Source organism: Brachionichthys hirsutus, chromosome 17 (assembly GCF_040956055.1).
Source record: "Brachionichthys hirsutus isolate HB-005 chromosome 17, CSIRO-AGI_Bhir_v1, whole genome shotgun sequence".
NCBI lineage: Eukaryota > Metazoa > Chordata > Actinopteri > Lophiiformes > Brachionichthyidae > Brachionichthys > Brachionichthys hirsutus.
Window position 1 is genome coordinate 549,475 of NC_090913.1, and position 26,902 is coordinate 576,376.

General features: G+C 54.1%; 1 protein-coding gene across 1 annotated transcript in view; it reads left to right on the top strand.

Moving 5' to 3' along the window:
- rptor (regulatory associated protein of MTOR, complex 1) overlaps positions 1-26,902 on the top strand; it is a 47,561-nt gene continuing 20,659 nt past the window's right edge. Inside the window, 7 exon segments of the mRNA XM_068750919.1 lie at positions 1-168; positions 2,637-2,739; positions 3,295-3,377; positions 16,676-16,834; positions 17,831-17,977; positions 22,311-22,486; positions 24,838-24,897. Of these exon segments, the coding sequence (XP_068607020.1) occupies positions 1-168; positions 2,637-2,739; positions 3,295-3,377; positions 16,676-16,834; positions 17,831-17,977; positions 22,311-22,486; positions 24,838-24,897 (896 nt within the window).

The following is a 26,902-nucleotide window of genomic DNA, read 5'->3' on the forward strand; positions in this document are numbered from 1 at the left end:
ATGAAGATGGACTCGGACTTGCTTCGTTCGCCGGCCTTGGGTCTCGCCGAGGAAGAGGAGGCCGACATGGATGACTGGAAGCTTCCCCTGGCCTTCATGAAGAAGCGACACTCGGAGAAGATCGAGGGCTCCAAGGCGCTGGCGCAGAGCTGGAGGATGAAGGACCGGGTAATTGATCTGCTAATCGAGTCTTTGTGTCGAGTCTCAGCCCGAGCAGAGAGTTGTTCTCAGAGTCAAAGACAATTAGGAAATCACTGGGGGAAGATGAAGGGCGGAGCTTGAACACAAGATCAAAGCCACTGAGCAAGAACCGCTCGCCTGTCATGAGGATCGCCGTGTGGCGTCCCATGAATGTTTGTGGGCGTGGCTGCAGGAATGGCTTAGAAAACGTTTAGTAGAACGTTTAGTTAATAAATGTGATGTTTGGGTTTGATTGTGGATCAATCAGGACGTTTAGTTTTGCATATGCTTCATATTAGAGTCCGACCCTTAAATGCTCAGCACCGGCTGAGATTGGGAGGGACGCCGGCCGGCCCTTTCCTGTTTTGTTTTGTTCATCGGAATGTGGATTTGGGTGACTGTTGGATGATGATGATGATGATGATGATGACGATGAGGACTTTAATCTGGTTGACGGGCCAGCTAAAAACCCAATGAGGAGAAAAACATCAAGGACTGTGACGTTGCCCGCTAAGGTGCAGCCGGGCCCGCCCCGGGGTCGGGGTTCGAATCCGAGCCTCTGGTGGCCGGGCCTCTTCCCACAGAGTCCAGCTGGGCTCAGCCTGAAAGGATGACGTGGGTCCGACCCCAGGTGGACTCGCCACCTGCCGAGGGAACTGGATTGGGTGGCCGGTCTGTAATCCCTGCTGAGACCTTTGACCCAGCCCCGGGTCAGCGGTTGAAGATGGACGGATTTGCATGAACCAATCATTTGATCTGCACTGGCTGGGTCCATTAGATGCTTCAATGAGGTTCTGAATGAAGGGCTTGGGTGCAGTCATCCATGTCCGTTCCCATGGTAACGGTGTGGCTTCACCTTCCGGTTCGTTGCTTGGCTTCCATCACTGGTCTCAGTTCTGTGGCAGCAGCGAGAACAAAACCAGTTTGTGTTGAAGTGGAACTGATTACATTCCAGTGGGATTGTGTCGGCGCAGAGTTCTGGCAGCAGGGGGCGCTCCACCTGAACCTGCAGCTCCACGTTCGAGGCTGCCGATCTGCCCTTGAGCAAAACACTCGTCGTGTGATCGCTGTAACTTCTCCTCTCTGGTCCTCGACTCGATCTCCTCCATCAACTTCCATCCTTAGCAGAACCTCTGATGAATGCGACCCCCCCCCCCCCTCAATGGTTTCAGCACCACATCCTTCTCCACGCCGCTCTCCCCCCCCCTTCCCGGTTGTTATTTCCATGTTTCGGGATACTTCCTGGGGGTTCCCCTCTCAGGGTTGTGGTGTCATGGAGCCCATTAGCTGCTTGGGAAACGACTCGGGTTTGGTTCACGCCCGTCTTTCTCTCTCCCTCTGCGCCGTTAGAACGAGGGGAGCGATGAAGCTGGTGCTGAAGATGCCTTCCGGTGAGGATGAGCTCACCTGGCGTGGGCCACGCCTTTAACGGGAGGAGTTTACGTTGGCGTGACTCCTGTGTGTGCGTCACGCTGCCAGCCGGCTTTGGCAGACAGGAAGTTGATGCTTGACCCTTTTAATAACCTCATTTATTGTGTGCCCCTGACTAATGGAATAATCGGTGCCATCGATCGATGCCGTGAGCAGCACTGGGCGTATCTTAAAAGGGCTCGGGGAGGAGGAAATGTGCACACGCACACACACACACACACACACACACACCTGTACCTGTGTACTCCCTCCCTCCTGCAGGCTTCTCCACTCGTCTGATGCTCTCTCAATCGCTTTCTTTTTCCATTCTCATTCCTCCTGACTTTTCATCAACAGTTTAGTTGATTATCTGAAATCCATGAGGTTCGTCGAACCTGGTTCAGGAAGTGGAATTAATCCAGCTTCCCTGTCAGATTACTGCCGGATAACGATGGCGAAGGGTCCTTTGTTGGGGTAAAAGGCGCTTCGCCCTGCTAGCGGTCGCCCTGCTAGCGGTCGCCCTGCTAGCGGTCGCCCTGCTAGCGGTCGCCCTGCCAGCAGGTCAATATTCAGCGTCAGGGAGTGGATGCATGTCGGATTAATTTAGGTGCAGAATTATTGTTCTCTTGCAGGTACTCAATCATGTATAGTACAAGAAGTGGTTATTATTTTACAATCATAAGGACAATGGGGGGGAAATGCAAAACCATTTTCTAGAACGACTCCAGCGATGCGATGAGATTGTGTCTGCATGACCCATGGAACACGTGTCTCGTCCTGAGTCCCACTCGCTCTGCGTGTCCCTGGGTGGGTGCAGACACGTGTCACGCACGCACACACACACACACGCACACGCACACACACACGCACACACACACGTGCACAGCGTCTGGCTCTCCTGCTGAAGGTCACAAGTCACCACCCCCTTAGTGCGACGCCTCACAGCTTGACGCGAGCTTCAGTCGGCTTCGTTGGGGGCCCCCCTCCCGGGACGGTGGGGGCCCGTTGTTCTGATTGGCTCTGAGGGTGATCTTCTGCTCCACCAGATGAAGACTGTGAGTGTGGCGCTGGTGCTGTGTCTCAACGTGGGGGTGGACCCCCCAGACGTCGTCAAGACGTCGCCTTGTGCCAGACTGGAGTGCTGGATAGGTGAGTCCCACACGGACGCGTCCCAGGCCGGGCCGCCGGGGGAAGGCACTGGCCTCAGACAGGGGGGGCTGTGAGGGGGGGGGACCCACAGTAGGCTGGCTCTGGATAAGTCCTCATTAGGAGCTTAGTAGTCCGTCAATAAGTAATACTTTCATCAGTACCAATACATTCTCTCTCTGCTGAGCACAATTTGATCTGTTGTCAGTTTATATTCTGCTATTATTCATGCAGTATTGATTCACCTTCATCAATATTTCAGCCTGAAGTGCTGCCTGCAACCCATTCTTGATTTCTGAAATCGTAACCCCCCCCCCCCCCGCCAGCAGCATGGAGGCATCTTCTGATTACTACTACAATCTGATTACTACTACAATAATTATTCTTATTATTGTAGTTATTCTGTTCTTTGTTGCGGATATAATTTCGCTCTGGATTATTAGAGTCTAGCTCTTTAATTTCCTCTTTCCTGCTTTACAGAGATGTAAATGTGCCGGCTCCAGATTGCGTGTGTGTGCTGCGCCGCTGAGCTGTTGTGTGTGTGTGTTGTCCCCACAGACCCCTGTCCATGAGTCCACAGAAAGCCCCTGGAGACCATCGGCGGCAACCTGCAGAAGCAGTACGAGAACTGGCAGCCCCGGGTGAGCAGCGCTGCTAGCCGCCGCCCTGCTGGCGTCCCGGTCCGCGTGTGTCTTTGATCCCTCCCTACCTCTAAACTACAGCTGGTCCTGACCCAGCCGTGCATCAGCTGGACCCACACACCCGTTATTCCAGTCGTGTGGTTAGCGTAACCTTAGCATTATTAGCCTGTCCGCTGTGGATATGCAGAATGACTGGGTGGGATGGAAAGGCTACGGCTGTCATGGCAACCGTTGGTTCTGATCCTCTGGCTTTTCGTTGAGTGAACACTTGAGTGGCTGACTTTCCCCCCTGGTGGTGATAACGCATGTTTGTGTGCTCTGTTGTGCGCCATAGGCCTGTGTGTACACGCATGAGGGTAATCTGCAGCGCCGTGTCGGTTAGCAGACTCTCGCCTCATTGGCTGTGGGCGTTTTAAATGGGGGCGTAGACGCCCTTTGTTGAGTTAAAGGCCCGTCTTTAGGAAACTCTCTTCCCATGTTTCTGCACCGTTATGGGGGGTTTGGGTCCTGATCAGTGAACCAGCCGGTCAATCCTGTGTAGTTTGTGTAGGTCGGTAATCACAGAAACACTCCCTGTGCTTGATTATGGTGATGCCCCCCCCCCCCCCCCCCCCCCATCGCCGTATACTCCAGTAGTTATTTAAGTTATTTTAACTTCGCTTGGATTCTTCTGGACTCTTTCCTTGTATCTTTTGTCTGCGGGGGCCTCTTGCCAGGTCGTCATTGTAAATGAGAAGCGTGTGTGTGTGCGTGTGTGCGTGTGTGCGTGTGTGCGTGCGTGTGTGTGTGTGTGTGTGTGTACACGCACACTAAGGATGCGCGGCAGCAGATGATGGCCCGAGTGCACGCGGCGTGGGCGGTTGTGTTTGTTTTCCAGCCTGAGGATTGGTCGGTCCTGCAGCAACACCAACACACCTTACGTAACGATGGACGGCGTGGGCGGCGTGGGGCGGCGTGGACGGCGTGGGGCGGCGTGGGGGGCGTGGGACGGCTTCCTGCTTCAGCAGAGAGCTCTGAATGACCTGGTCCGTCCCGCTGGTTGCTATGGCGCTGCTGCCTCTCCCTCCGTGTCTCACCCAGTCAGATGATGTTCTTGGCACCCTTCTTTGGGAGTGTGTGATTTCTGGTTACCTGCACAGCAAGGCGAGGCCTGAGGACATCATTAAGTCTCGGGCGGGGGCGGGGCCGGGGGCGTGGAAGACGTTGCTGCTCGACTGATTGGTTCGAGCTCTGCAGGGTGTTCTGTAGGAGCGGCTCCGTTTGACCCGTCAGTGTTCTGTAACGCTGATCAGGCACTTTTACCTGAATAAAAGGTAAGAAGTGGAAATGCAGCAGCTTCTTTTGAAGTTCAACCATGTGAGGGCGGATTGAAGCCGGCGCTGCTTCTGCTTCCTGCAGGAACGACGGGCTGTTTGCTTGTTGAGGTACACGGAGGTACACGGAGGTACACGGAGTTACACGGAGTTACACGGAGGTACACGGAGTTACACGGAGTTACACGGAGTTACACGGAGGTACACGGAGGTACACGGAGGTACACGGAGGTACACGGGGGTACAGGGAGGTACACGGGGGTACAGGGAGGTACACGGGGGTACACGGGGGTACACGGGGGTACACGGGGGTACACGAGGGTACACGGGGGTACACGGAGGTACACGGAGTTACACGGAGTTACACGGAGGTACACGGAGGTACACGGGGGTACACGGGGGTACACGGGGGTACATGGACTTGACTTGCCAGATGTTGCCTCGAGTTTGTGTTCTGAAACGTCGTGCATTATTTGCTGAGCATGTTGCTGCTGTCAAACTGCTTTGTGTCGTATCTCTGACAATTGTTCAGTTCAGTTTGGTGCCCCCCCCCCCCCCCGTGTGACCCTGAGGTGTTCCACAAGTCAGATTATCCTCACTCACCAACCAGACCCCAGCCTGCAGCAGGAAGTCCACTGTTTTTTGGCAGAGAGACAGCGGCCATGCTATTTGAAATGCTGACTCCCATCCCTCTGGTGCCTGACACCGCCCCAGTGTGAGGTAAAGGTCACCAATAAAGGTCACCAATAAAGGCCCGTCATCAACAAAGAGCAGGGAGCTGCTTGGTTTCATTTTGCTGCAGTCGGAGGCGAGCCGCGCTGCTGGTAGCCGTGCTGCCGGTAGCCGTGCCGCTGGTAGCCGTGCCGCCGGTAGCCGTGCCGCCGGTAGCCGTGCCGCCGGTAGCCGTGCCGCCGGTGGCCGTGCCGCCGGTGGCCGTGCCGCCGGTGGCCGCGCCGCCGGTGGCCGTGCCGCCGGTGGCCGCGCCGCCGGTGGCCGCGCCGCCGGAGGCCGCTGCCGCCGGAGGCCGCGCCGCCGGAGGCCGCGCCGCTCAGCTCAGAGCCCACCGGCTCTTCTTTTCATCCACCTCTTCACTGAACGGATCAGGAACCGGGGCAGATACTGGATCAGTCTGACTGGGATCTTCATTCTTCTCTGGCCCTCAGCATCACTAAGACGACGAGTCTCTCAGGATTAGAGGGTCGTAGGTCACCTCAGGCTGTCGAGTCCACTGCTTCCACCGAAGGACCGATCGGCACAGCGTTTCATCGCATGAAACTCGGGTCGCATGCTGCTGCAGCTTCCAGGTCCAGCGTTCCCCAGTCCGCTCTGAATCAGCTATCAATGAGGACATGTCTCAGGTCCAGCGTTCCCCAGTCCGCTCTGATTCAGCTATCAATGAGGACATGTCTCAGGTCCAGCGTTCCCCAGTCCGCTCTGAATCAGCTATCAATGAGGACATGTCTCAGGTCCAGCGTTCTCCCAGTCCGCTCCGAATCAGCTATCAATGAGGACATGTCTCAGGTCCAGCGTTCCCCAGTCCGCTCCGAATCAGCTATCAATGAGGACATGTCTCAGGTCCAGCGTCCCCCAGTCCGCTCCGAATCAGCTATCAATGAGGACATGTCTCAGGTCCAGCGTCCCCCAGTCCGCTCCGAATCAGCTATCAATGAGGACATGTCTCAGGTCCAGCGTCCCCCAGTCCGCTCTGAATCAGCTATCAATGAGGACATGTCTCACAATGGGAAGAGAAGAAAAATGCTAAATATGATCTGATGCTATGGAAGACACCCGAGTGAATCAAAGGAAGACATCTCTTCCAGACAGTTTTATTACTGCTGGCTGGCTCCCCACGTCCCACCCGACACCCTCCCATCCCAATTCCAGAAATCACTGGCGTCCCTTTAATGTCCCTCCATTTCCTCTTCTGGCTGAGACTTTCCTCACAGCCGATTCACAGAGTAGCGGTGGCACAAGGGACACGTTGGCTTTTCCAGCCGAAGTGACTGGCAGGAATGTTCTGAAACATTTTCATTGGCTTTTTTATCAATGTCATTCAATTTAAATGTAAAATGATGTAACTATGCTGAGTTGTTGGAAGGTTTTATTGGCGGGATTAAAATTTGCACGATGCTAGTGGCCGAAAGACTTCAATGGAACATACTCCTTCCTCTCATCTATGAAAAACAGGAACATCTGCACCTTCTCAACATCGTGGCCACAAGAATAAACTACGGAAAAAAAAGAAAACTACAGCCGCAGGGACAAAACTACAACTGCAAGAATAAACTACGGAAAAAAGAAAACTACAGCCGCAGGGACAAAACTACAACTGCAAGAATAAACTACGGAAAAAAGAAAACTACAGCCGCAGGGACGAAACTACAACTGCAAGAATAAACTACAGCTGCAAGGACAAAACTACAACCGCAAGAATAAACTACAGCCGCAAGGACAAAACTACAACCGCAAGAATAAACTACAGCTGCAAGGACAAAACTACAACCGCAAGACTAAACTACAGCTGCAAGGAAAAAACTACAACTGCAAGAATAAACTACAGCTGCAAGGACAAAACTACAACTGCAAGAATAAACTACAGCTGCAAGGACAAAACTACAACTGCAAGAATAAACTACAGAAAAAAAAGAAAACTACAGCTGCAAGGACAAAACTACGACCGCAAGAATAAACTACAGCTGCAAGGACAAAACTACAACCGCAAGAATAAACTACAGCTGCAAGGACAAAACTACAACCGCAAGAATAAACTACAGCTGCAAGGACAAAACTACAACCGCAAGAATAAACTACAGCTGCAAGGACAAAACTACAACCGCAAGAATAAACTACAGAAAAAAAGAAAACTACAGCCGCAAGGACAAAACTACAACCGCAAGAATAAACTACAGAAAAAAAAGAAAACTACAGCCGCAAGGACAAAACTACAACCGCAAGAATAAACTACAGAAAAAAAAGAAAACTACAGCCGCAAGGACAAAACTACAACTGCAAGAATACATACCACGGCCACACCGAGCGTGTTGGTTGTATTCCTAATGTGTTGAGTCAGTGCTCGAGTCAGTGCTCGAGTCAGTGCTCGAGTCAGTGCTCGAGTCAGTGCTCGGCTCCGTGCTCGAGTCAGTGCTCGAGTCCGCGCTCGAGTCAGTGCTCGAGTCCGTGCTAGGTTAAGCACGAAGCACTAAGCCATGTCACAGAACACGCCTTCCAGAACCTTCTCGTTTCCCCGCCCCCACTTCTACAGAAGTCAGAGATCGGGGGCAGGTAGACGACGGCATCCCCTCACCTGGCAGGACTGTCACGGTCCTTTGGCTGATGGAGCGTGGCTGGAGGAGACGCACCGTCCTCGTGCTCAGGAGAAGGTCATTTTGACCGCCATCTGAGGGGAGCCCTGTTAAAACCCCGCTTCCTGGTTGGACCATTATCCTGTTCTCACACTCTGCAGGTATTTCCTGTCTAGAGCTGGACTGTCCAGACAGTGTAAAGTTTCTTCAAGTGAAAAACGCAGTGTCAGTGTCCATAAACCAACATGAGGGACGCTGTCCTGCAGCATCTGTGTGAGACAGACATGAGGGACGCTGTCCTGCAGCATCTGTGTGAGACAGACATGAGGGACGCTGTCCTGCAGCATCTGTGTGAGACAGACATGAGGGACGCTGTCCTGCAGCATCTGTGTGAGACAGACATGAGGGACGCTGTCCTGCAGCATCTGTTTGAGACAGAAATGAGGGACGCTGTCCTGCAGCATCTGTGTGAGACGGAAATGAGGGACGCTGTCCTGCAGCATCTGTTTGAGACAGACATGAGGGACGCTGTCCTGCAGCATCTGTTTGAGACGGACATGAGGGACGCTGTCCTGCAGCATCTGTGTGAGACAGACATGAGGGACGCTGTCCTGCAGCATCTGTGTGAGACAGACATGAGGGACGCTGTCCTGCAGCATCTGTTTGAGACAGAAATGAGGGACGCTGTCCTGCAGCATCTGTGTGAGACGGAAATGAGGGACGCTGTCCTGCAGCATCTGTTTGAGACAGACATGAGGGACGCTGTCCTGCAGCATCTGTTTGAGACGGACATGAGGGACACTGTCCTGCAGCATCTGTGTGAGACGGAAATGAGGGACGCTGTCCTGCAGCATCTGTTTGAGACAGAAATGAGGGACGCTGTCCTGCAGCATCTGTGTGAGACGGAAATGAGGGACGCTGTCCTGCAGCATCTGTTTGAGACAGACATGAGGGACGCTGTCCTGCAGCATCTGTGTGAGACAGACATGAGGGACGCTGTCCTGCAGCATCTGTTTGAGACAGAAATGAGGGACGCTGTCCTGCAGCATCTGTTTGAGACAGACATGAGGGACGCTGTCCTGCAGCATCTGTGTGAGACAGACATGAGGGACGCTGTCCTGCAGCATCTGTTTGAGACAGAAATGAGGGACGCTGTCCTGCAGCATCTGTTTGAGACAGAAATGAGGGACGCTGTCCTGCAGCATCTGTGTGAGACAGAAATGAGGGACGCTGTCCTGCAGCATCTGTTTGAGACAGAAATGAGGGACGCTGTCCTGCAGCATCTGTGTGAGACGGACATGAGGGACGCTGTCCTGCAGCATCTGTTTGAGACAGAAATGAGGGACGCTGTCCTGCAGCATCTGTTTGAGACAGAAATGAGGGACGCTGTCCTGCAGCATTTGTTTGAGACAGAAATGAGGGACGCTGTCCTGCAGCATCTGTGTGAGACAGAAATGAGGGACGCTGTCCTGCAGCATCTGTTTGAGACAGAAATGAGGGACGCTGTCCTGCAGCATCTGTTTGAGACAGAAATGAGGGACGCTGTCCTGCAGCATCTGTGTGAGACGGAAATGAGGGACGCTGTCCTGCAGCATCTGTTTGAGACAGACATGAGGGACGCTGTCCTGCAGCATCTGTGTGAGACGGACATGAGGGACGCTGTCCTGCAGCATCTGTTTGAGACAGAAATGAGGGACGCTGTCCTGCAGCATCTGTTTGAGACAGAAATGAGGGACGCTGTCCTGCAGCATCTGTTTGAGACAGAAATGAGGGACGCTGTCCTGCAGCATTTGTTTGAGACAGAAATGAGGGACGCTGTCCTGCAGCATCTGTGTGAGACAGAAATGAGGGACGCTGTCCTGCAGCATCTGTTTGAGACAGAAATGAGGGACGCTGTCCTGCAGCATCTGTTTGAGACAGAAATGAGGGACGCTGTCCTGCAGCATCTGTGTGAGACGGAAATGAGGGACGCTGTCCTGCAGCATCTGTTTGAGACAGACATGAGGGACGCTGTCCTGCAGCATCTGTGTGAGACGGACATGAGGGACGCTGTCCTGCAGCATCTGTTTGAGACAGAAATGAGGGACGCTGTCCTGCAGCATCTGTTTGAGACAGAAATGAGGGACGCTGTCCTGCAGCATCTGTGTGAGACAGGAATGAGGGACGCTGTCCTGCAGCATCTGTGTGAGACGGAAATGAGGGACGCTGTCCTGCAGCATCTGTTTGAGACAGAAATGAGGGACGCTGTCCTGCAGCATCTGTGTGAGACGGAAATGAGGGACGCTGTCCTGCAGCATCTGTTTGAGACAGACATGAGGGACGCTGTCCTGCAGCATCTGTGTGAGACGGACATGAGGGACGCTGTCCTGCAGCATCTGTTTGAGACAGAAATGAGGGACGCTGTCCTGCAGCATCTGTGTGAGACGGAAATGAGGGACGCTGTCCTGCAGCATCTGTTTGAGACAGACATGAGGGACGCTGTCCTGCAGCATCTGTGTGAGACAGACATGAGGGACGCTGTCCTGCAGCATCTGTTTGAGACAGAAATGAGGGACGCTGTCCTGCAGCATCTGTTTGAGACAGAAATGAGGGACGCTGTCCTGCAGCATCTGTTTGAGACAGAAATGAGGGACGCTGTCCTGCAGCATTTGTTTGAGACAGAAATGAGGGACGCTGTCCTGCAGCATCTGGTTGCTGTTTGGACCAGAGACTGTCATATATTTCATATCAGTGTCCTCCAGAACATTTCCTGGCGGAGCGTCTCTGCCGGGGCGTCCCGTATTTAGGTTTGTCCTGGTGTTGGACCTTTTCACCTGGTTGTCTGTTTTTGTTCGTTGCACGTGAAATGAAGATGTGCGTCTTAATCTCAGCGCTCTGAACACCGATCAGGATTAAACACACACCTACTCACTATGTGCAATAACAAACGTATACTAGTAACATGCTAAATACTGCATGCATGTTTCATCACTTTAAACTTTAAATGATCCTGCAAATACTCGAATGTTCCGTTATTTGTATTTCTTGTTGTTTTGGACGCCAGACGGAGCAGCGCTCCTAATCTATTCTATTCTATGCTAATCTCAGGGGTGTTCCGCAGGGCGTAAAGCTTTACAGGCAAGCGTTGCCCCAAACGCGTCAGACGGGGACGGGGGCGGAGCTCCCACGGCGGGAGGTTTTCTCCTTCGCGTGACGTGTGTCTCTGTATCTGCAGGACTGACTCAGCTGTTATTGCTGAGTCAGTCCTGTGCAGATACACGATTCAACGGGAGTCTTCTTACCGGATTTAACATCGTTATATTCCAGAGGATAATGGAGTCAGTCCTCCTGAGTGATGTCAGGAATATCCTGTGAATGCTTTTAGGCCACTTTCCGTATCCGGCGCAGCCGACCCGATGGAGCCGACCCGATGGAGCCGTCCGGGCCTCTCACTCGGGGCCGTTGCTTCTAATGCGGCGTGAATGGAGGCTTGTGTGCAGCCATTACTCCTTTCAATGGAGAGAGATGCTCTGTAGCTCACTAAAACGCCACAGCCCCCTAAAGGCTGTCAGATGTAATGCAGGCGCCATTTATAGTGACAAATGAGCTCCCTGTCTCTCAGGTCGGAGGACGGACGAGTGGGTGGGGCTTGTGTTTAGTCTCTGTACACACTGCGGCGCTGTTTCCGTACCGGGCCGGTGGGCTTTAAGGCTCTGAGCGACGCGATTGGTCCGCTGCAGCGTGGGAGGCTTGTTCTTGCTCACCTGAAGGCCTTTCCTGAGAGGCCGACCCGTCAGAACTATCTGATGCGTCTGAATTGATCTCTATTTAGATAATGAACGGGTTCTTACATCATCATTGTCCTGCTGAACGCTGGCTCTTCCTCTTCATCGCTATGAGGCACAGAAACAGGTTCCTCATGTCGTCCTCGTGTCTCAAAGGCTCAGGCCTCTGCTCCTCGCTGCGTCCCGAGCTGTCCCTGTTGCTTTGTCTCTCGTCTTTGTCTCGCTGTAGAAGATGAAGGCCTCCACAAACACTCTGACCTTCGTGAGGGGTTTTTGGGGTGCTTGTTGGTTGCAGTCAGGTCCATCGGCCGCGGCTGTGCCGGACCCAATCCGACCGGCACGGCGTGGTTGCAGCACGCGTCGCTGGGATTGATCGCTGTGATTGATCGCTGTGATTGATCGGCCGAGGCGTTGGCCTGAGATCTGCACCGGTTCCAGGCTGAGCCCGTTCATGATACCCGCTTTGCTGCGGTGTCTGTGTTGGTTGCCGCCGGTTACATAACCAACGGCACTTAGTCAGCTGCAGCAGCAATGTTCCGACTCCTGCTGCTCCGACAGCATCCGACTTGAAAACAAGAACAGATGAAGAAGGACTTAGACCTCGCTGTGATGTCACGAAGTTTTAAAGGTTCCAAGTGCCCTACCTGCTTGGGAGGTTTTATCTTTTTGTCCTTGTCCTTCATGTCCGTCCCTTTTTACCAGATGCTTAAACGCTAGTAAACGTGATGAACATATTTAGCAGCGTACTAAAAGACGTTTTCGGCTCCAGGAATAAGAGGGTAAACTCCGTTTTGGTTCGTACCGGTTTCAGTAGTGGTGAAATGCAGCAGCTTGGATTTAGCCCTTTTTCTTGTCTAGGACACGTGGTGAGAGGGTGACAGCCGGAATGGCTTCTGCTGCCCCGAGCCACTTAACGGTCTACCTTTATCGCGTCCTGAATGCGTACGCGGCGCTGAAAAGGTCGGCGCTCTCAGGAAGTGACCTGTTGGGCGGGACGCGTGCAAAAGTTGGTTTCCTGTGGCCTTGATTGATTTAATGGCGATATCTGGTGGAGTTGATGTGAGCTTCCTGTCCAACCACCCTGGGGGGCGGAGCTCCTCCCTCGTGTCGAGGCGCTCGGTCCTTGTCATGCATCTCGATACCAAAGTAGGTAAACAAACACTTCTTTCACTCTCCTTTTCATCTCCATCCCAGCTCCTCCCCCACGAGCTCACTGTGGGGGAGGAGTTCACGCTGTGCCTCCACTAACACCAGTATTGATACGGGCGGGGCGGGCGGGGCCTCGCGGCAGGCAGCCGGTCTCATTAGAACCAGATTGAATCAGCCTCGCAGCAGTCAGCCGGTCTGATTGAATCAGCCTCGCAGCTTTGCGGGAAGTTGAGGCGTTTTAAGCATGGCGTCCGTTTCATGTGTGATGTCACGGACAGTGAGCCCAGCTTTAGCTTAGCCGCGGTGAGCAGCTACAGGCTAGGTGCTGATAGCGCCGTTAGCAGCTGAGATCACCCTGCCTAAGGTCATTTATCAAACGGGACGCCGGTTGAGTGAAGCGTCCGACATACAGAAACACTGAGATTGGAGCCCATGTCCTGCTGCGGAGGGAACGGGGCATCTGGGCTGGATTGTAGCCATCAGACGGGGGGGGGGCCCGTCATGTAGCGGGACGGGGAGCGTGATCCTGATTCAGGCGGGTCCGACCTGCTGAACTCGACGCTGAACGTGTTTGCCGTTTCTTCGGCAGCTTTTCCACAGACACGAGTCAGAAGCACCGCCTCACAGCCGGCGCGCTGTTAGTGCAGTTTCTGTGGAGAGTAAAGATGTCTGAGTCTCCGGAGTCGCTTCGTTTGCAGCCGGACTTCAGCCGCGTGAAAGATCTCGCTTTTAGACGCAGCCTTTCTCTCCTCGTTCTCACCTGAGCCCAACGAGTCCTCGTTCTCACCTGCACCGAGCCCAACGAGTCCTCGTTCTCACCTGCACCGAGCCCAACGAGTCCTCGTTCTCACCTGCACCGAGCCCAACGAGTCCTCGTTCTCACCTGCACCGAGCCCAACGAGACCCACACCACGACCTACCCACATCCTGGGTGGGTCGTCGTTAGTCAGCATCATCTCTATCGTCTGATAGAGGAAGCAGGTAGTCCTCTTCTCTTGGCTCCTCTTCTCTTGGCTCCTCTTCTCTTAGCTCCTCTTCTCTTGGCTCCTCTTCTCTTGGCTCCTCTTCTCTTAGCTCCTCTTCTCTTGGCTCCTCTTCTCTTGGCTCCTCTTCTCTTGGCTCCTCTTCTCTTAGCTCCTCTTCTCTTGGCTCCTCTTCTCTTGGCTCCTCTTCTCTTAGCTCCTCTTCTCTTGGCTCCTCTTCTCTTGGCTCCTCTTCTCTTAGCTCCTCTTCTCTTGGCTCCTCTTCTCTTGGCTCCTCTTCTCTTAGCTCCTCTTCTCTTGGCTCCTCTTCTCTTGGCTCCTCTTCTCTTAGCTCCTCTTCTCTTGGCTCCTCTTCTCTTGGCTCCTCTTCTCTTGGCTCCTCTTCTCTTGGCTCCTCTTCTCTTGGCTCCTCTTCTCTTGGCTCCTCTTCTCTTGGCTCCTCTTTGTATTTGCAGTCACGATAAAAGTCTGTAAATGTGGGAGTTTGTTTCTACAATGAACATGGACACACGTTGCAGCAGAGTGGTACTATGGTGTGGTAATGGACACACGTTGCAGCAGAGTGGTACTATGGTGTGGTAATGGACACGCGTTGCAGCAGAGTGGTACTATGGTGTGGTAATGGACACACGTTGCAGCAGAGTGGTACTATGGTGTGGTAATGGACACGCGTTGCAGCAGAGTGGTACTATGGTGTGGTAATGGACACACGTTGCAGCAGAGTGGTACTATGGTGTGGTAATGGGCACACGTTGCAGCAGAGTGGTACTATGGTGTGGTAATGGACACGCGTTGCAGCAGAGTGGTACTATGGTGTGGTAATGGACACGCGTTGCAGCAGAGTGGTACTATGGTGTGGTAATGGACACGCGTTGCAGCAGAGTGGTACTATGGTGTGGTAATGGACACACGTTGCAGCAGAGTGGTACTATGGTGTGGTAATGGACACGCGTTGCAGCAGAGTGGTACTATGGTGTGGTAATGGACACACGTTGCAGCAGAGTGGTACTATGGTGTGGTAATGGACACGCGTTGCAGCAGAGTGGTACTATGGTGTGGTAATGGACACGCGTTGCAGCAGAGTGGTACTATGGTGTGGTAATGGACACGCGTTGCAGCAGAGTGGTACTATGGTGTGGTAATGGACACGCGTTGCAGCAGAGTGGTACTATGGTGTGGTAATGGACACGCGTTGCAGCAGAGTGGTACTATGGTGTGGTAATGGACACGCGTTGCAGCAGAGTGGTACTATGGTGTGGTAATGGACACGCGTTGCAGCAGAGTGGTACTATGGTGTGGTAATGGACACGCGTTGCAGCAGAGTGGTACTATGGTGTGGTAATGGACACGCGTTGCAGCAGAGTGGTACTATGGTGTGGTAATGGACACGCGTTGCAGCAGAGTGGTACTATGGTGTGGTAATGGACACACGTTGCAGCAGAGTGGTACTATGGTGTGGTAATGGACACACGTTGCAGCAGAGTGGTACTATGGTGTGGTAATGGACACGCGTTGCAGCAGAGTGGTACTATGGTGTGGTAATGGACACGCGTTGCAGCAGAGTGGTACTATGGTGTGGTAATGGACACGCGTTGCAGCAGAGTGGTACTATGGTGTGGTAATGGACACGCGTTGCAGCAGAGTGGTACTATGGTGTGGTAATGGACACGCGTTGCAGCAGAGTGGTACTATGGTGTGGTAATGGGCACGCGTTGCAGCAGAGTGGTACTATGGTGTGGTAATGGACACGCGTTGCAGCAGAGTGGTACTATGGTGTGGTAATGGGCACACGTTGCAGCAGAGTGGTACTATGGTGTGGTAATGGACACACGTTGCAGCAGAGTGGTACTATGGTGTGGTAATGGACACACGTTGCAGCAGAGTGGTACTATGGTGTGGTAATGGACACGCGTTGCAGCAGAGTGGTACTATGGTGTGGTAATGGACACGCGTTGCAGCAGAGTGGTACTATGGTGTGGTAATGGACACGCGTTGCAGCAGAGTGGTACTATGGTGTGGTAATGGACACGCGTTGCAGCAGAGTGGTACTGTGGTGTGGTAATAGCACACGTTGCAGCAGAGTGGTACTATGGTGTGGTAATGGACACACGTTGCAGCAGAGTGGTGCTATGGTGTGGTAATGGACACACGTTGCAGCAGAGTGGTACTGTGGTGTGGTAATGGACACGCGTTGCAGCAGAGTGGTACTGTGGTGTGGTAATGGACACACGTTGCAGCAGAGTGGTACTATGGTGTGGTAATGGACACGCGTTGCAGCAGAGTGGTACTATGGTGTGGTAATGGACACACGTTGCAGCAGAGTGGTACTATGGTGTGGTAATGGACACACGTTGCAGCAGAGTGGTACTATGGTGTGGTAATGGACACACGTTGCAGCAGAGTGGTACTATGGTGTGGTAATGGACACACGTTGCAGCAGAGTGGTACTATGGTGTGGTAATGGGCACACGTTGCAGCAGAGTGGTACTATGGTGTGGTAATAGCACACGTTGCAGCAGAGTGGTACTATGGTGTGGCAATGGACACACGTTGCAGCAGAGTGGTACTATGGTGTGGTAATGGGCACACGTTGCAGCAGAGTGGTACTATGGTGTGGTAATGGGCACACGTTGCAGCAGAGTGGTACTATGGTGTGGTAATGGACTCTGTGGCTCTGTGGCGACCCTTTCTTAATGAGTCCCCAGGAAGAGAAGATGTTCCTCCTCTGGATGCCGGGCTTAAAGCGGTCACGCCGACACCCTTTGACTCTGTGGAACTGTTTTCCAGGCGCGTTACAAGCAGAGCCTGGACCCCACGGTGGACGAGGTGAAGAAGCTCTGCACGTCGCTGAGGCGTAACGCCAAGGAGGAGCGAGTCCTCTTCCACTACAACGGCCACGGGGTTCCTCGGCCCACCGTCAACGGAGAGATTTGGGTCTTCAATAAGGTACCACACACAAACCGTCTGCTGAGACACAAATCAGGGACCGGGAACGTCTAGAGTTACTGCATCGTGTCCAAGGAAGGCGGAACCGCCATTTCCAAGAGATCAGAGCTTCTGATTTATATGCAAATCACAAAAGCAATTATGCTTTTGCTGGAAGTTTTGTAAGTAGACCCCAGGAAGCAAATCATATGTGCACTTAAATTAAAATGAAGCCCCCCCAGCTTGTTCCCAAGCACTATTCATTCCTAAATAGTCAATGCAGCTCTGCCCTCCTCCACAGATTTAGTGACACCCACAGCCACAACACTAGAGGGAGCTCAAACAACAACCTGATCACCCCCTCCTATAGGACTAACATGGGTAAATCATCTTTTTACAATACTGCCCCCTAAGGGTGGAACTGTTTGACTCCTGCCCTCAAAACATGCACCTCTTTGGCCTCCTTCAAAACGGCCCTAAAAATACACCTTTCAGGGGGCAGAAACGGAGATAGTCATCACGACTCTCTCCGGATCAAACCCCCCCTCCTTTTTTTTTGTCCACCTACGTTGCACATATTAAGTGTATTTTTTAATTCATTGTTATTTATAATAATAATTTATAGTAACTTATTTTTATTTTATTTGTATTGTTAAATGTCGACGGAAACGAGACCACAAAGGCTTTTTTGAAATGCTCCTCTTGGAGCTTCTTCTGCCGGCCCATTACACCTGAACAAATCCTCTGAATGAGGGAACAGGAGAAACGTTCCTTCACAGTAATGTGATAAAGGAACCAATAAGAGGGAAGCAATGGCCGTGTGAGAGCTGTGATTGGATTAGTGCGGGGAGAGTAGCTGCAGCTTCACACCTCCAAAGGGGAAGCAGACGGGGGTGGGGGGGGGGGGGACACCCCGACATGAATCACTCGACCTGATGAGAAATGAACAGATGATGATTCAGTGTGACGGGTCAGAGGTCAGAGGCCTGCTGTAGATGTCTGCATTCTCTCCTCCAGAATTACACGCAGTACATCCCGCTGTCCATCTACGACCTGCAGACCTGGATGGGGAGCCCGTCCATCTTTGTGTACGACTGCTCCAACGCGGGAATCATCGTCCAGTCCTTCAAGCAGTTTGCCCTGCAGAGAGAGCAGGAGCTGGAGGTGGGCGCGCACGCGCGCGCACGCACGCACGCACGCGCACACGCACACGCACGTACATCCCGCTGTCCGCACGCACGCACGCACGCACGCACGCACACACACGCACGCGCACGCAGGCACCCACTGATGTCTCCCCTGGCGACAGCGTGTCCGGTGAATCCCGGATGAGACGCCGTCTTTCATCTCAATTGTTCATGCAGAAGTTTCAGCCCGACTGCAGGTGAGCTGGAAACGAGGGAGGAAGGAACGGGACGAGCGGAGAGGTGGAGGCAGACAACGATCACTCCCACCCCCACCTGCAGGGGGCAGAGGCGGGCCACGCCATCAGCGTTAACAGCAGACACTCTATGCAGCAGCCGTGAGGACAGGTAGAGGTCGGGGTCAGCCCCTGCTGCCTGTCCTCAGGTGAGGGACAGGTAGAGGTCGGGGTCAGCCCCTGCTGCCTGTCCTCAGGTGAGGGACAGGTAGAGGTTGGGGTCAGCCCCTGCTGCCTGTCCTCAGGTGAGGGACAGGTAGAGGTTGGGGTCAGCCCCTGCTGCCTGTCCTCAGGTGAGGGACAGGTAGAGGTCGGGGTCAGCCCCTGCTGCCTGTCTTCACGTGAGGGACAGGTAGAGGTCGGGGTCAGCCCCTGCTGCCTGTCCTCAGGTGAGGGACAGGTAGAGGTTGGGGTCAGCCCCTGCTGCCTGTCCTCAGGTGAGGGACAGGTAGAGGTTGGGGTCAGCCCCTGCTGCCTGTCCTCAGGTGAGGGACAGGTAGAGGTTGGGGTCAGCCCCTGCTGCCTGTCCTCAGGTGAGGGACAGGTAGAGGTCGGGGTCAGCCCCTGCTGCCTGTCCTCAGGTGAGGGACAGGTAGAGGTTGGGGTCAGCCCCTGCTGCCTGTCCTCAGGTGAGGGACGGCCTGACATAGCATGACGGGTCTGAGCTCACCATGAATTATCCTCTGATGAACATGAAGGGAAGATGTGAGGAGGAAGGAGGAGACGTTTTATCCCCCCCCCCCCCCCCCCCCGTCGGCGTGTTTGTGTGCAGTGAGTGCTCTATTCTAGGTCCACCTGTCTCTAAATATCGCATCACTTCCTGCATGCACTCAGGAGACGGCAGACGGCGCGCCGCATGAGCCACAGTGTGTGTGTGTGTGTGTGTGTGTGTGTGTGTGTCGCTGTAAAATGCACCGTTTGGGTGTGTGTCGGCGTATGCGTGACAACGGCCATTGGTCTGACCCCCCCCCCCATACATTAGTGTCACATTTTGAAAACGATTAGTCAGAAATGAAATGGCACCGTGACGCCCCGGTGGGATGGAGAGCAAGGAAAGCTGGCTGGCTATTGTCGTGCTAATCGGCTATGCTAATCTGCTATGCTAATCTGCTATGCTAATCTGTGCTAATCACGATGGGTGCTCGCCGTTCATTGCGTTGCTGCGGCAGGCTGAGGCGATGTTTGCATTAGCGAGGAAGACGAGGGACAGCCGCTGAGCGGCGCGTTGGTCTCGTGATGCTTCGGCGTTTTCAGGAGGACGCTCCGTTCTGAGCGGCGTGTTGGTCTCGTGATGCTTCGGCGTTTTCGGGAGGACGCTCCGTTCCGAGCGTGTTGGTCTCGTGATGCTTCGGCGTTTTCGGGAGGACGCTCCGTTCTGAGCGGCGTGTTGGTCTCGTGATGCTTCGGCGTTTTCAGGAGGACGCTCCGTTCTGAGCGGCGTGTTGGTCTCGTGATGCTTCGGCGTTTTCAGGAGGACGCTCCGTTCTGAGCGGCGTGTTGGTCTCGTGATGCTTCGGCGTTTTCAGGAGGACGCTCTGTTCTGAGCGGCGTGTTGGTCTCGTGATGCTTCGGCGTTTTCAGGAGGACGCTCCGTTCTGAGCGGCGTGTTGGTCTCGTGATGCTTCGGCGTTTTCAGGAGGACGCTCCGTTCTGAGCGGCGTGTTGGTCTCGTGATGCGTCTGCGTTTTCGGGAGGACGCTCCGTTCTGAGCGGCGTGTTGGTCTCGTGATGCTTCGGCGTTTTCAGGAGGACGCTCTGTTCTGAGCGGCGTGTTGGTCTCGTGATGCTTCGGCGTTTTCAGGAGGACGCTCCGTTCTGAGCGGCGTGTTGGTCTCGTGATGCTTCGGCGTTTTCAGGAGGACGCTCCGTTCCGAGCGGCGTGTTGGTCTCGTGATGCTTCGGCGTTTTCAGGAGGACGCTCCGTTCTGAGCGGCGCGTTGGTCTCGTGATGCTTCGGCGTTTTCGGGAGGACGCTCCGTTCTGAGCGGCGCGTTGGTCTCGTGATGCTTCGGCGTTTTCAGGAGGACGCTCCGTTCTGAGCGGCGTGTTGGTCTCGTGATGCTTCGGCGTTTTCGGGAGGACGCTCCGTTCTGAGCGGCGTGTTGGTCTCGTGATGCTTCGGCGTTTTCGGGAGGACGCTCCGTTCTGAGCGGCGTGTTGGTCTCGTGATGCTTCGGCGTTTTCGGGAGGACGCTCCGTTCTGAGCGGCGTGTTGGTCTCGTGATGCTTCGGCGTTTTCGGGAGGACGCTCCGTTCTGAGCGGCGTGTTGGTCTCGTGATGCTTCGGCGTTTTCGGGAGGACGCTCCGTTCTGAGCGGCGCGTTGGTCTCGTGATGCTTCGGCGTTTTCGGGAGGACGCTCCGTTCTGAGCGGCGCGTTGGTCTCGTGATGCTTCGGCGTTTTCAGGAGGACGCTCCGTTCTGAGCGGCGTGTTGGTCTCGTGATGCTTCGGCGTTTTCGGGAGGACGCTCCGTTCTGAGCGGCGTGTTGGTCTCGTGATGCTTCGGCGTTTTCGGGAGGACGCTCCGTTCTGAGCGGCGTGTTGGTCTCGTGATGCTTCGGCGTTTTCGGGAGGACGCTCCGTTCTGAGCGGCGTGTTGGTCTCGTGATGCTTCGGCGTTTTCGGGAGGACGCTCCGTTCTGAGCGGCGTGTTGGTCTCGTGATGCTTCGGCGTTTTCGGGAGGACGCTCCGTTCTGAGCGGCGTGTTGGTCTCGTGATGCTTCGGCGTTTTCGGGAGGACGCTCCGTTCTGAGCGGCGTGTTGGTCTCGTGATGCTTCGGCGTTTTCGGGAGGACGCTCCGTTCTGAGCGGCGTGTTGGTCTCGTGATGCTTCGGCGTTTTCGGGAGGACGCTCCGTTCTGAGCGGCGTGTTGGTCTCGTGATGCTTCGGCGTTTTCGGGAGGACGCTCCGTTCTGAGCGGCGTGTTGGTCTCGTGATGCTTCGGCGTTTTCGGGAGGACGCTCCGTTCTGAGCGGCGTGTTGGTCTCGTGATGCTTCGGCGTTTTCGGGAGGACGCTCCGTTCTGAGCGGCGTGTTGGTCTCGTGATGCTTCGGCGTTTTCGGGAGGACGCTCCGTTCTGAGCGGCGCGTTGGTCTCGTGATGCTTCGGCGTTTTCAGGAGGACGCTCCGTTCTGAGCGGCGTGTTGGTCTCGTGATGCTTCGGCGTTTTCGGGAGGACGCTCCGTTCTGAGCGGCGTGTTGGTCTCGTGATGCTTCGGCGTTTTCGGGAGGACGCTCCGTTCTGAGCGGCGTGTTGGTCTCGTGATGCTTCGGCGTTTTCGGGAGGACGCTCCGTTCTGAGCGGCGTGTTGGTCTCGTGATGCTTCGGCGTTTTCGGGAGGACGCTCCGTTCTGAGCGGCGTGTTGGTCTCGTGATGCTTCGGCGTTTTCGGGAGGACGCTCCGTTCTGAGCGGCGTGTTGGTCTCGTGATGCTTCGGCGTTTTCGGGAGGACGCTCCGTTCTGAGCGGCGTGTTGGTCTCGTGATGCTTCGGCGTTTTCGGGAGGACGCTCCGTTCTGAGCGGCGTGTTGGTCTCGTGATGCTTCGGCGTTTTCGGGAGGACGCTCCGTTCTGAGCGGCGTGTTGGTCTCGTGATGCTTCGGCGTTTTCGGGAGGACGCTCCGTTCTGAGCGGCGCGTTGGTCTCGTGATGCTTCGGCGTTTTCAGGAGGACGCTCCGTTCTGAGCGGCGTGTTGGTCTCGTGATGCTTCGGCGTTTTCGGGAGGACGCGTGCAGACCTGGCTTCTGCCTCTGAGAGACTCGGCTCATGAGTCGTTGGACTGACGGGGAGCAGAAGACATTCTAGAAGTCTCCAGAGCCTCATCAGCTCAACGTTTCGGCTTGAATCCTTTCTCCCGTTTCCGATCACACGGAATCTTGCTTTTCTCTTTCATCCAGTGTGTGTGTGTGTTTAGATAAAGTTTTATTCAATGCTGGGCCTGCCCTCCATTGGACCCCGTCGGCTCGCTTTCGTGTATTCCTTTCGATGGTTGTGATTGGTTTGCAGTGACGTGTCTCAGACTCGTACCGAGGTTGCTTCGTGTGGGTGAACGCTGTCATGGTGTGTGCTCAGGTGGCGGCCATCAATCCCAGCCACCCGCTCGCCCAGATGCCGCTGCCGCCCTCCATGAAGAACTGCATCCAGCTGGCGGCCTGCGAGGCCAGCGAGCTGCTGCCCATGAACCCCGACCTCCCGGCTGACCTCTTCACTTCCTGCCTCACCACGCCCATCAAGATCGCCCTGCGATGGTGAGCCGCCCCCCCCCCCCCTCCCGGCTGATGGTTGCTCCGCTGGTTTCAGGCGGCTGCGTGGCCCTGGTGGAATCCGGGGCTTTGTTCTGTAGAACCAGACGCACATTTGATCGGGTTAGTGATTACTATTAGATACGCACGATCGGGGCTTTGAAGGCTTTGAAGCTAACGGAGTTAGCCGAGCATTCAAAGGGTTGCTGCACTGGCGGGGGGCGCACCCACTGTTATTGGTTATTGCATCACATCGATCCCTGTCAACACACACACACACAAACACACACACACCCGTCGTAAATGTACATCCTGCATGGAGAGGTTTCTATCTCAGCGCTGAGATGATTGAAAGGAACCGTTAGCTTCAAATGCTGTCGGCTTGGTAGCCGTTGCTTTTTCTTTCATCATGTATTTCCTCGTTTAAATCGATGAGCCTCCTTGGTCTGAGATTAGAAAGTCTTTTATTAGATTACCATCATCTAAACGCTGTCCTGCAGATTTGCGTTTTAATTGTGACGGTGACCGTCTGTCGATGTTTCATCAGTGGATTCTCACGCTGCTCTCGTTAGTTTCACCACATGGCTGCAAAAACGATCAATATAATCACAGCGTCTAGGAACACAGGGAATTATCTCTTGTCCAGTCAATGAGCACAGAGAGAGAGCTGATAAAAGATCAATCAGGCCTCATGGCCCCCGCCAGCTCTCTTTTGTTCGTGTTGTGATGGGGATCCAAGACGTCTTTGAACTTTACGTTCACGGCGCTGCTTTGATGTCGCTGTGACAAAACGGCGAGTTGGTCCTGACGTTTTGTTCTTTGGATTCTGGAGGGAGGCTAAATTCATGATTTACAAAGTAAAGAATGTGCCTTGTGAAGTCAGAGCTCAGAAAGATTCTGCAGGTTTTGTTTTCTAAAATGCATAAAGATGATTTCGCATGTTCGGCCGACAAACTGAAAGACTACCTTTAGAAAAGGTTGCCTGCACTGACCTTCAGCCTCATCAGGCTATTAATAGCGATATCCTTTGACCAGTGTCTGACGACCCTTCGGGGTCAGAGGTCAGTCTGACTGAATGTCCCTCGTTACTCGAGTGTGTCTTATATTCCTCCCGATTGGATAAATGTCCTCCCAAAGCTCACCTGAGACAGACCGTTTCACCTCATTGATCATTTCTTCATGAACTTGTTCAGCTTTTCTTTAAGTAGCGTGAACTTTAACCTTCTAAAATGTAACATTTTCTCCTCCGTACTCGTCTCTCTTCTTCTTGGGCTCTAAACGGACGTTGTGTAGCTGATGTCGCTGATTGTGTGGTAGAAATCCCATCGTTGCTGTTTATGCCCCAGTGGCTGCTGGGTAATGAGGGACGGTGCCAGTCCCGGATCCGGAGGTCGGGTGTCCTCTTGCCAGCTTTGGGAGAGGACACCCGTTTCATTGGGAAGTCTCCGCTCCAGATCCAACACGCCAGCTGTACACGCCCCCCCCCCCCCCCAGCCGTGTCGATAAAGGAGGAACAAGCAGAACATGTAGGAATTATCGGTTGGGGGTCAGCCCCTGCTGCCTGTCCTCAGGTGAGGGGCGGGTAGAGGTCGGGGTCAGCCCCTGCTGCCTGTCCTCAGGTGAGGGACAGGTTGAGGTCGGGGTCAGCCCCTGCTGCCGGTCCTCAGGTGAGGGGCGGGTTGAGGTCGGGGTCACGCCCTTCACCTTCCTGGATCCGTGTGATCCTTCCGTTGCGGGACTTTAAAGGTGTGTGGGAATCGAGGGAAAAGATGGCGGCTCCAGCTTTATATGCTGTTAGCAGTCGCTAAAGGAGCTCCTCTGTCGGCAGTGGGGGCGTTTGTTTTTGTTCACTCGAGAGCTCAGACGGGTCTTTCTCCGGAGGACGGCTGTGGATCAAAAGGGTTTGTAGCTGTCTGCATGGGGGGGGGGGGGCAATAGGTTCCCCCTGATGCAACCTCCTGCTTTGTCAAAGCGCCGATTCGGCTCCTTTTGAGTTAATCATCCTGTTTGGGGGGGGACGGACTGAGACTCGGTTCCGTCCTGTCTCTATTTAGATGTGAGGTGCCGTCTCTCCTGGGACAGGTCGGGAGTCGGGCCGCTGATCGGGACTCCCTGTGGAGGAGTGGCGGCCCACAGGGCCTGGGTGTCGGCCCACTGTTGGAGCTAGCCGTGTGCAGCAAACAGCCTCTCCGTGATTGACCTTTCCGCTGAGACCCCTGATGGGTGTTTCCGGCTGCCCCCCCCCTGGTAGCTCATCTCTCCGTTAGCTCTGATGCTCGTGTTGCCCTGTCCAGTCAGCATGCACGTCTCGCTTTCCTTCCTTCTCTCACCATTTGTTGTCGTCTTTTTTTCTCCAGGTTTTGCATGCAGAAGAGCGCCAAGTTGGTGCCGGGGGTGACGTTAGACCTCATCGAGAAGTAAGTGCTACTCTGCTACGTCCTGAGAACCCAATCAAAGCAACCTCGGGCAGCTCTTTCCCAGGAGGGTGCGGTCCAGAGAGGCCGTCGGCCGGTCTTCCTTGCGTCTGTCTCTGCTGGTTCCAGGCGTTGTCCTCTGCTCGCAGCGGAGCGGCCGTTTGGCACATTTAACGCTCCACATTTCTTCAGTAGACCTGCTGAGCAGCTCCAGTCTCGGATTTCATTCAAGGTTTTAAACGATGCACAAAGCAACCGGGGGTGTGGCCTAATTTTCTGAATACTTCAGGATCAGCTGGCGTAGAATTTGTTGTTTCTCAGCAGAAACAATATTTATTGGATATAAAACTAAACGAGTGATTAGAATCCACTAGTATAATTCTGAATTGTTCGATAGCAGCCCGCTACGTTAGCGTGCTGGCGGTCTGCTCAGGAGTTGAGGTATTTATTTGCGGTTTAATTGCAGTTTCCGTTTTTACACTTGATGAATTTAGAAACTATCCTCCAGCGTCAGATCCGAAGCTTTCTCAGCGTGGAGGGATTTTAAATCGGTGTGTTGGGTGAGGGACTTTCAAGGACATGATAAGGACGCCAAGGACGCCAAGGACGCCTCGTCTTAAAATTGAATGCCGCTTCCTCCTGAAGCTTTTTGTCTGCTGAAATAACGGGATTCATTGGGTCAAGGGCCTCGCAGGACGCTTGAGTTCAGGACAGGACAGAGTTTGGACGGAGTTTGGACGGAGTTTGGACAGAGTTTGGACAGAGTTTGGACGGAGTTTGGACGGAGTTTGGGCAGAGTTTGGGCAGTTTGGACGGAGTTTGGGCAGAGTTTGGGCAGAGTTTGGGCAGAGTTTGGACAGAGTTTGGACAGAGTTTGGACAGAGTTTGGACAGAGTTTGGACAGAGTTTGGACAGAGTTTGGACAGAGTTTGGACAGAGTTTGGACGGAGTTTGGGCAGAGTTTGGGCAGAGTTTGGGCAGAGTTTGGGCAGAGTTTGGACAGAGTTTGGACAGAGTTTGGACAGAGTTTGGACGGAGTTTGGACAGAGTTTGGACAGAGTTTGGACAGAGTTTGGACAGAGTTTGGACAGAGTTTGGACAGAGTTTGGACAGAGTTTGGACAGAGTTTGGACAGAGTTTGGACGGAGTTTGGACGGAGTTTGGACAGAGTTTGGACAGAGTTTGGACAGAGTTTGGACAGAGTTTGGACGGAGTTTGGACGGAGTTTGGACAGAGTTTGGACAGAGTTTGGACAGAGTTTGGACGGAGTTTGGACGGAGTTTGGACGGAGTTTGGACGGAGTTTGGACGGAGTTTGGACAGAGTTTGGACAGAGTTTGGACAGAGTTTGGACAGAGTTTGGACAGAGTTTGGACAGAGTTTGGACAGGGTGAGCCACGCCACGTTAAAGTCGTTCTAAAGCATGCAGTTCCTTGAGATGGCCTCTCTAACCTCCGCCACAGAGGAGTCTGCTCCTGGTCTGGTCCGAGGAGGACTCCTCTCCTGGTGGCTCGGCGGTGTCAAGGTTGGAATGGACGCAAGACGAAGGCGACTAACGTGCTCACCGGAACCAGGCCTGGACCTTTAAGGGAGGTCTTCGCTTTGGCAGTGAGGGATCAAATCTGATGCCTGATATTGATTAGGTGTCATCGTCCGAGGACGTTTGGCTGCTTTTACCGTCTCTGACTCTTCCTCTTCCTCTTCCTCTGCTTTGGTCTCCCTTTGGACTGCAGTCTGCTTCTTGCTTGTCTTTTCTCTCTGAAACCAGTAGAAACCAGTTTGATCCGCAAACAGCATCAGTCTGTGGGTTTGACACGCCCGTTCTCACGCTCCCGTGGCGTCCTCGTCTCTGGAGGGAGGGCGGAGTCTCTTACCCCCCAGCGTTGTACGGGGCAGCAGAGACGGTCCTTCTGTCGGGCCAGATTACGGACGGTTTGTGCCCCCTCTTAATGAAATGGAGCCATCGCGTCAGAGACCAGGAAGCTGTGATTGGGGGAGGGCTTCCCATC